This window comes from Tympanuchus pallidicinctus, unplaced genomic scaffold (genome assembly GCF_026119805.1).
Source record: "Tympanuchus pallidicinctus isolate F22 unplaced genomic scaffold, pur_lepc_1.0 scaffold40, whole genome shotgun sequence".
Lineage (NCBI taxonomy): Eukaryota > Metazoa > Chordata > Aves > Galliformes > Phasianidae > Tympanuchus > Tympanuchus pallidicinctus.
Window position 1 is genome coordinate 1,898,259 of NW_026294759.1, and position 10,297 is coordinate 1,908,555.

General features: G+C 52.7%; 1 protein-coding gene across 1 annotated transcript; it reads left to right on the forward strand.

Moving 5' to 3' along the window:
• Window positions 1-2,299: 2,299 nt before the first annotated feature.
• PTMS (parathymosin) lies at window positions 2,300-5,075 on the forward strand. The gene is made up of 5 exons (XM_052701749.1): window positions 2,300-2,484; window positions 3,121-3,192; window positions 3,896-3,977; window positions 4,147-4,211; window positions 4,746-5,075. The coding sequence occupies exons 1-5, from the start codon at window positions 2,437-2,439 to the stop codon at window positions 4,794-4,796; spliced, it is 318 nt and encodes a 105-aa protein (XP_052557709.1). The 5' UTR covers window positions 2,300-2,436; the 3' UTR covers window positions 4,797-5,075.
• Window positions 5,076-10,297: the final 5,222 nt, after the last annotated feature.

Below are 10,297 nucleotides of genomic sequence, written 5' to 3' on the forward strand. Positions count from 1 at the left end.
CCATGGGAACAGCACTGACAAAGAATACAGATACGTAGCAGAAGTTCTGAATCAACAGATCTGAGTAAAAACTGCAAAGAGAATATGGTGGGGAGGAAGAATAGGAAGAAGCAAGACTGCACTCTGACTACTGGAGGATACACAGGGGGAAGGAAGAGGTCACAGACCTAACCAAATGGTTCTTTCACAGGTGGCTGGAAACATACTTCCCTCACATAAAGTGCTGTCTGTGTATTTGCATCTGAGGGCACGTTGCCTGTGTCAGTGTAACTGTTTGGGCACAGTGTCATCACCAAACACAATCTTCATTTTTTCTTCTCTGGGATGTTGTGTTGAGGTCTGTTTGTGCGTTAGCATGGATGTGTCTCTGGTACAGGATGTGTGATGGTGCAGGAGTTGAGGATGTAAAGATAAGGACAAAAATCCTGGATTGGTGCAAAGAACAGCAGAGCTGTGAGTCATGCATCTCTGACAAGGAGAAGCAGAATATGACAACATCCAGCCATCAACTTCATTTTTTTTCCTCCTATTTTTGAATGCAGCTCCAGAAATGAAGATTTACCGTTTCTTGCAGAAAAGAGGGATGAAAGTGGAACCAAATGCCAGGACTCAAATTCTGACAGCATGTAGACCTGAAAAGATGGCTAGAGGGGCTTATGAAGCAGGAGGAAAAACACTGAATGCATGCATTTTCATGATGTGCTCTCCTGCATTAGACTGGATCTGCATGTCTGTGTTAAGCACAATTTCCCTGGGGCAGGCAGCACTTACTATATGCAGCCAAGACGAACACAGCTTAGTCACGTTATCTGAGAGGAACTGCTCTAGCTGTGAAGGAGACAACAGATGACAAGGTAGGGATCCCCCACCTCTGTCTCATCCGCGTGGTCTTTCACCCTTCCTACTGTAGGAGATGTATACTTATCACTCTCTCTACGCACCAACCTCCCTTTCTATCACTCAAACTGAGTACGAGAGGCGCCTCTCTCCCGGCACGGCAACGCCCAAGCGTGCCACCAGGTGGCGCCGCTGCACGCCTCCCGCCGCCCTCAACAACTGAGCAACGCAGACGGTGGCAGTGTCGTCAGCCCCGCGGCAGCGCCCGGCCGGCGGGCTCAGACCGGCGGGCAGCGGGAGGGCCGGGCTGCCCGGGGAGCAGCCGCAGAGCCCCGCAGAGGACATGCAGATTCGTACGCCGCTGCGGTCGCTGCCGTACGGCCGCGGATGAGCCTCCCGCAGCGCTGACGACTCGCAGGGGGCCCGTAGCGCTCCCGAACGTCACCCGTCGTCCCTCCCTGCCGGAGGTGAGAAGGCAGTCGTAAGGAATGGCGGGACAGGCTGAGAGACGAACACGGCGGCAGCGGCGCCAGCACCGCCACCGTCCGCCCCGTACTCCGTCCTCGCGCCGCGCCCGCATCCCCACGTGCCCTCCCCTGGTCCTTGCAGCAACGCTCCCCGCGCCCCCTCCCCCACGCGGAGCCTGCCCCCAAAGACCAATAGGAAGCCTGTTGCCAGGCAAACTGCTCATTTGAATGGCCCAATCGGACGCCCACCCTCAGTTCCTCCTTATATGGGGAAGCGGGACGCGCTAGCTACCCCTCCCCCACCCGCTTCAACCCGGCGAGCGGCCCCGCCCCGCCCCCTGCCGCCGCCGCAGAGCGCGGGAAAAACATCCTCCTTCCCGCCCCGCCCCCACCGCGGGTCCCCGGCCCGGCAGGACGCGGCCGCGGGGAGGAGCCCCGCTTGGCAGTGGTTGCAGGGGGAGGGCGGCAGCCGAGTGGAAAATTCCAGGCGGGAGCGGCACGAGCCAGCCCGTCGGCAGGCTGCTCGGCCGCCCCGCCGCGCGTCCCAGCAGCATCTCTCGCCGAGCCCGCCACGGCCACTCGTTCCCGGGCGATTCCCTAGACGGGAACAGCGGCGCGCCTCGGCCCGCCCGTTGCCCGGGCGAGGCGTGCGGGCGGCGCGATGCCGGGGCGGCTCCTCCTTCGCACCTCGGGGCCCTCTTCGGGCGCGGGGCGGGCCGGCCGAGGGCACCGCCGCGCCGTCACCCGACCGAGCGGCGGCGGAACTCCGCGCGGGGCCGGCGTGTGACCGCAGGCGGACGGTCCGTGCCGAGCGCACATTGTTCTCAAGGCCCGCTCTGCCGACGGCCGTCCTCCGCCTCCCTCCGTCCCTGCCTCCCTCCCTCCTCCTCCGCCTTCTCCCCTCCCTTCACCAGGTCCCTCCTTCCCTCGTCACCCGGCGCGGTATAAATCCCCTCCACCGCCGTATCCCCCATCGCGGCAGACCTAGGCACTTTGGCCCGGGGGCGGGAGCCGTGCTGCCGGACCGCTGGGACTCGGAGCTCCCGCCGCGTGCCACCCTCCCCCCTCCCAGCGCCCTCTCTCCTCGGGGCTCCCCGACGTTCGCGAGCGGCCCCGCGCTGCCCCTGACGGGATGTCGGAGAAACGCGTCGAGGAGGCGCCGGCGGAGCTGAGCGCCAAGGTGAGACCCCCCGCGGCTCGCTCCCGCCCGGTGCGCGCGCCCTCTCGGCCGCCCCCTCCCAGCGGCCCCGACCGCCCGGCCGACGGGGGGGGCGCGCGCGGCCCTCCGCCAATGGGGAGCGGGGGCGGGGGGCGCGAGGGCCCGCGCGCGGGATCCCGCTCGGCGAGGTTGGGGGTGGGGCGGAGCGGCGCGGGGCCGAGCGGGGCGAGGAACGACCGGCGGCGCCGCTCCGTCCCGCGGATCTGGGAGCGCGCGAGGGGCTCCGCGCGGCTTCAGCGGGCGACAGAAAAGCGGAAAGCCGACCAAAACGGAGCGCAAAGGTGGCGGCAGACGGCCGGAGGCGCGCCGACAACCTGCCGCCCCGCTCCGGCGGGAGGAGGCCGGGGGCGGGCGCCTCGGCGCGAGAGGGCCGTCCCCTGGCCCGGGGCCGCCCTGCCCGGCGCCGCGCGGCCGGCCCCGAGGCGTGCCGCCAGCCGAGCTGCCCTGCGTGCTTGGGAGAGCCGGGCTGCCCGCCGTGTGCTGTCGCCTCCGTTCTGCATCTTCTGCCCCGAGCTCTCTTTGTCTGGGACCGCGCGTCCGATCGGCTTCGTTTCTGGCCGCTGAGCGCTGCCATGTTTTTCCCCATGTCGCCTATAGGAAATGAAGGAGAAGAAGGAGAAACTGGAGGAGAAAGCAGTCCACAAAGAAAAGAAGAAGGAGGTAGTAGAGGTGAGGCGTGGAGTGATCTCTTCGAGGCGCGGTTAGAGAGATCGAGGGCTTTGGGAAGGGTCGTCGGCAAGAGTCGCTGCAAGTAAGAGTGAAGGGAGATGGAGGAAGAGAACAGAGCAGACAGGCTGCGGAGGGAGGGGGGCAAATGGACGAGACCTAGGGTAACTGGAGAATTAGTCTTGAAAAACTTGGTGTAGTGAGCACTGCCGATGAGCAAGAGGATCAAAGGGGAGAACGGAGACAGGACAGGTGGGAGTCAGGAGGTGGCAGTAAGAGGATGCGGCACTGCATCTCCTCAGGTATCCCCAGGTGCGTGAGGGAGCAGCAAGGAGATACACAGATTGACAGAGGTCAAGAGCATCTGGAGTAGATGTACAGCTAGCACCAGCTGTCATTAGCTTGTAACCAGAAGGATGTTCCTACGTGTGTTATGATATGAGCTCAACGCATGTCACAGGTTCACAGTGTGAGAAGGGAATGGGGGAATTGATTTTGTCAAGGAGGCATGAGGGGTGGAGGGCTTTGGCAGTGTGGGACAGCTGATGTGGGAGGGACAGAGTCTGACTAACAGTGCAGAGGTCACTTGTTTGGTGTGTGCTTGTAGCTGGAGGCTGGTGTGGCAGGGATGTTCTCTTGCAGCAAAGAGCACATGGGAACGTCATCGTGACAGTAGTTTCTGTTCTGACAAATTTGTTTTGCTTAGGATGAGGAAAATGGAGCTGAAGAAGATGAGGAAGAGAATCCAGAGGATGTGGATGAAGAAGAAGGTGGTGATGAAGATGACGGTGGGTATGATTAGCATAGGAAGAATGGGGGGTTTGCAGGGAGGAGAAATTTTGGGGAAATAAAAGAACAAGGAGGAAAATTCCTCTTCTGAGCTCTTTAACTGTGAGATTACGTTTCCTTAAATGCTACTTTAATTAATTCATAATTTCTGCTCTTGGTTGTGCTTAGAAGGAGACGAAAATGGGCAAGAGCAGGACGGACATGCAGAAAAACGATCTGCAGAGGAGGAGGAGGTAAGTGATTGTGTGGGTAAAGGCAGTGAGAAGGAACGAGCTGGTCATGTTGTGTGCTGATGAAGTCCATGAGGATGTTTTTGCTGAGCATCTCAGTTCATCTTTGCATCTCATTGCTGTTTCAGCTGCAGATGGGTAAACAAATCTGATGTGGAAAAGGGACAATAAATCCTTATGGGTTCTTGGTGGGATCCAGGGCCAATTGAGCTGCTGGGTGATGACCCCGCTAAGACCTGTAATTTCTGGGCTGCAGGCCAGGCCTCAGGGTCTGTGTGAAGTGGTGTAAGCCTGTGCTTGCTACGCCTCCTGAAAGCAGCAGTGCAGGTGCTCCTGCAAAAGAAGCTGTCCATGTCTTAACTGTTATCAATGAAACAGTCATCAGACACTCAAAATACTTCAAAGAGGAATGGATTTCGGGTGGCCAAATAGGATTTTTGTGTGAAGGAACGAGCAGCAGTAAGAATTTTTTGGAGAAATTATGTCCTGGTGCAGTGACTGCTGGTAACTTTTTTTTCCCCTCTTTGTCATACTCAGGATGAAGTGGATCCAAAGAGGCAGAAGACAGAAAATGGGTCCTCCGCTTGAGCCCTCCCCTCCCATTTCCTGTGTTCCGTCCATCTCTCCTCCTCCATTCCAGCCTGTGCTTGCACTGTTCATTAGCCTCTGGCTTCACACAATCTCAGATGAGGAAAGGTTAAAAAAAGCTCTCAAACAGGGAATACAGCAGTCTCCTTCCCACCCAGAGATCCAGCCCATCTATGATGTTCCCTACCTGAAATTATTCCACCTCCCCACATCTTTCCAGCTGTGCCCCACATACAAATGAGCCTCTTCCCTCAAGAATCTCATCATTTTCCATCATGGCCCAACGCGTAACCTTGCCAGCCTATACAACTGGCTGTTCACATGGCAAGCACCTCTCATTCCTTTTCACTTGCCCTCCCTCTCCACTAGTGTGACTGAGATTCTTGACAGCTTCTGCTCCCAGGACCTGCTGTCAGATGTTCTCCCTGAGTCCAGGAGGCTGCGGGCACAGATCTCATGGTGCATTTTCCAGTCCTAGGCCTCCTCTCATTTGCTTTCCCATTGAACCCTGAGAGACAAGTAAAAAGAATATTACGAGCAAATAATGGTTCTGTTAAACCATATGCAGAGATGGGATTTATCTTAAGCTTTTTTTTTTTTATTTCAAGTTTACATGACGGCAAGCTGACCCTCGTGAATTTTTCAGAAGAAAAGGGTTGTTTTTATATATGAATTTCATCTGAACTGCATATTTTTTTAATTTGGAGGCTTTTTTAAAACAAATCAAGAGATAGATAAATTGGGGACCAAACTTTGATTTCCATTTTTCTGTTGAGATTCTCTTGTGACCATTTTTTGTAAATTAAAGGCAATATAGCCACAGCATTTTCTATGGCACAGACATCACGAGGATTATAGATATAAATATATATATTGTTTTCAACTAGCACTGTAAATAAAAGCGTTTAAAAATATTTCAGACAACTTGTGTGGATGGTTGTGTCTATGTCTTAGGTTATGCTCTGACCAGTAGAAGTCAGCCTGTGGAAGAAGCAGGATGGCTTGGATAGCAGCTGGTGGAAAGAAGTCAGTCAGTTAAAAAACCTGTGATAATTATTTAAATGGCACCTGCATGCTGCAAATCAGCACGCAAGGGTTCTGCTCCCTCTCACACAGCTCCATCTGCCAGGCACTTGCAGTGAGGATGTGCAACAAACGTTAAGGTGAAGCTCTGGGGCTGTCGCAAGGCTCTATGAACAAACCGAGCCTCTGCACCAGATGATGGTGGCTTAGAAATGGAGCCTAAGCTGCGCCTGCTGGGTGCAGGCAAGTGCTGCTCTGCAGCATCCCTGCCCCAGCTGGCATCAAGCATGACCTGTGCAGTATCAGTCACAGAATGAAAGGGAAATGTTTGGAGTGCAAGAGCTTCAGCTCTTTGTCCCACCAGCTGCCTGGGAGAGATCTGTCAAATAATTGCCTTTTATCTTTGGAGACCTTTAAAGTTGCTGTTACTGTTTCTTCCTTTTTAAACTTGTATTTTGGCAGTCACACAATGAGTGACCAAGCCTGGGAGCCGTAAATAATACCAACTTTTGTCTGAGCATCAGCAGCTTTGTGCATGCCCAATGACAGCAACAGATGAGATACTGACAGTACAAACAGTCACAGGTCTCTGGAGATGCAAGCCATCCATTGTCATTTTCTCCAAATGTCCCTGTTTGGCTGCAGGACCTGGCCTGGCATGCAGAGTGACAAGTATATGGTGCAAACGGTACAGCTGCTGCCAGCCCTCTTCCCATCTATGCAGGTCTCTGCGACAGCCCCATCTCCAGCTGAAGCCATACACCAGGCTCTGCGTTTGGGTGCTTTGCAGCAAAGCTGTCACACCAACACAGGCCGTGTTCGTGCAGCTCTGCCCTGTGTCGTGGAGCTCTCAGCAACTGCAGCCACCTCCATTTTGGCCATCTCCCCTGTGAGCAGCATTTCAAAAGCAGGTAGCTCTTGCATCAGGCTGACTTGCAATGCCTCTCCCTGCTCCCGCTCCCCCTGGGCACTATGGTGAATGTGCTGATTCAACCCGCACGTATCGTTTAACCACGCTTGTGCAATTCTATATTCCTACTATTGCTCCATTTAAAAAATTGATAGATTCCAGTCCCTGCTCATTTCAAAATACTTTCACGTTGGAGCAAGTCCTCAGGATTTGCCCCAGATTTTGCTGACCAGACAACTTTTACTGTTTGGTACCAAATATGGATCATTAGAGGACAATCCAACCTCTACAAAAGCCCATTCCAATTTCCATGCATCTTCCCAGCAGTGATGCCATAGTTTGAGTAGTGAGGAGTGCTTGTGCAGATGAGGTGGGAGAGGTCTCTGCTTTCCACATGAGTACAACATCAGCATATCTGTATCTATCCATCTGATCACCCTTAAGTAAGTGCGGCAGCACCTGCCTTTTAGGCATATGCAGCCATTCCCCATTTCCTCCAAGGGAAATGCTGCAGGACAGAGAGAAGTGATGAGGGGCTGACAGCTGGTTTCCATGTTTCTATGGAGTCCTCAATTCCACAGCTTCTGACAGTTCTTCCATCTTGTTTACTTTTACTGGACACCTTTGTCACTACCTGTGGACAGAAGATACAGCTGAAGGTGAGGAAATAGAAGAATATCTGCTTCCACATTCATTCATATCGGTGCTCTGCAGGATGTTATTGTTGACTTGAGTTGAGGGATACAGATAACGATTGGGTATTGCACAGTTCAGTTCCTTTCTTTGGAGCAGACTGGACAATCACAGCAAGTTTCAGAGTTCCAGAAGTTTTGGATATGGACTTACGCCCTGCACTTTGCATCCAAACCTGCAGAAGTCTTTCACCATTGAGCCTAATTCTTCTTCTGCAGTAAAATCGGTGGTGGGATCCCTCAGAAGCAGTGGTAACATCCAGAAGCCTGAGCCACCTTTCTCAGCTCTGCGCTAATCCTCTGCTCATTTCAGTTAATTCCTGTCACCATCTGTCAGCTTCATTGGCTGGGGGCAGAACTCCCTCAAAGCTGTCCAAAGGTCACACTAGAAGTCAGCACAACTGGGATTAGACTGCAAGAGGCTGTCTGTGCACCGGGTGGACTTGTCTTTTGGTCAGGGCAAGTGCAATTGCAGACCAGACCTTAGTTTTTTAATATGCCTGCAGTGAAGTCCTTGCTGGTTTCACATGAAAGAGGTTTTGCTGTCAGGAGGCAATTTTGTAAGCAGCTTTCTAGCCCTGATCACAGTGTTGCTAGAGGTCTCTAGATGGTGGGTGTCAATGGCCCCTTTCTTGCTGCGATGTTTGGTGGCCCTGCCACCTGTAGGTAATACACAGAAGGTTGTGTCTTGCTAAAGGAGACAAGCCCCAGTGGTTTCTGGGCATGGACTGGCTGTGTACACAGCACAGTGTGGTGGTTTGGGTAAGATGCCTCCATAGCTCTAGAGGTAATTATTACTTTTCAACTGTGTTCTTCAGTTTGAAGAAGCTGAACAAATGGAACGGTTGGACAATGGGTCCACCAGCTCACATCTGAAGGTGTGGGACTGAGTCTCAACAGCCTCAGCATGACCATTGGCAGGGGGTGACGGCAATGCTGGAGGCTGCATGGGACAGCTAAGCCCAGCCAGCGTTGGCCGCTGGGAACATTCCAGAAGTTCTGTGGCCACACCAGGCCTTCCTCATCCAGGCAGCACAGGATAAGGGGGAAGCAGAACAGCAGGAAGCTGTGAGCAGATGGAGCTGGGTGCCTGCTCCTCCTCAGGGGCCAGGTAGGCATGGCCTCATGAAGAAGACAGCTCTGGATGTGCTGGTGAGCTGTGGATGAGAAGCATGAGAGGAGGGAGCCGGTCCCAGTGTTGGAATTAAGTTTGTCAGTGCTGTTGGTACACGTAAAAGAATCTGATCTACCTTTGGCGTCAGCTCTGCTGTGAACAAGGAGATTGGGCTAGAGACCTCAAAGGTCCCTTCCCACCAGCATCTTTCTGTGAGTGTGTGAAGAAAAAGAGGCCCGTCGTGGAAGTTTGAACTGAACTGCTGAGCACAGAAACAAATATTCTTTGCATATTATATCTGTCCTCTCCCCATTTCCACCTCAGGCAAATGATGCTCCCCACCCAGTCTCTTTGGTCTTTCACATCAGTTTCAAGCCAGTAAATGAAACAAGATTGTTGTAATCAAGAGCATCGTGCAAACAGAATCATGAGCCCTCCTTCAGACCCGGAACAAGTGGGCCCTCTGAACACTGCTGGTCAGGGGGGAAAAACCTTTAGTGCTTTAGGAAAGTCCATAACCACTCTTTTGTATCAGCTTTAAAAAATAATAATAATAATTGCAGATACATTACTTTTCTTCCCAGTGCTTCTCTGGGGGTAAGGGGCCTTTTCAGGCCCCCTGATTAGTAGTCACATTTCTTAGTCAATTCCTATATGCCAGATGGGAAACCAATGCAACTTGCCTTTCCAGATCCGTAAGAAGCCCATGTACTTTTCCCTCCCACTTCTCCTTTATTTCAAGAGTGGAGTCAAAGATACATTTGTGGCTGATTCAGCCCGTGCATTTTCTCAGGGAGGAATTCTGTGCCTACATGTGTGGGCTCAGACTGGGGACGTATGGCAGAAGGGCAGCACTGGAGCGTTGCCTATCACTGGACAGGTTTGGGGCTTACTTCCTGGTGAGCTCTTACTGTTGTAGCAAAACATAGGCAGGACAGGCATAAGGATGAGGGAAGACCCAGAGTGTTAGTAAGCAAAGGCCCTAGCTACGCAGGATGACTTATGGACCAAGCCTGGTGTCATCAAATATAGCTTTGTTCTTATGAAAGGCATTTCCCATCAGACACAGAAGAGGATGCTTTCCTATCTCAGGCTGCTCTGGAAAAAAAGGCTCTACATCCCAGCTGGAAGTCTGTGGAGAGCAGTTAGTTGTTCCTTAGCTGAGCCTCAGAGAACTGTCAGTTCAGAGAAGGCAAAGCTCCCTCTTGGGAGGTGTACTGGGGCAGGCAGGTGGCTAGGAGCCTTTCTAGAAATCACCCTTTAGAAAGGAAAGATGAGCGTGTAACCCATATATGAGCTGTTGATGACACCAAGCTGATGTTATCTGTCACTAGGTGGCTGTAAGACCTGCATGTTCTACAGATTTCTAGAGTTTTTAATAGTGACATTTATGGTTCCCATTCTCTGCCGTGTATCTTAAACAATTTATCTCAAAAAGTCCAGTTCAATATTTCCACTGCCCTAATAGTGTTCCACACGCTTTCTTCTCTATTTAGTTGCTTCACCCATGAAGTGGCATCCTCATGTCAGCAGGGTGTTTGGCCACATCTTGCAATGAAGAATTCTGTTGCTAAGTCTGAAATGTTACTGGGGCTTCATATATTCAAGCTCCTAAAACCAGTAAAGGCTACAAGGTAGCATAAGTAGTCAATTTCCTGAGCTCTGTGATTGTGTCTCCCTTTGCTTCTTTGTCAAGTCAGGCAGAATCATGTTTTAGACTTTTCCAGGTATTCCAGCAATTCATTTTACATACTGAAGATGT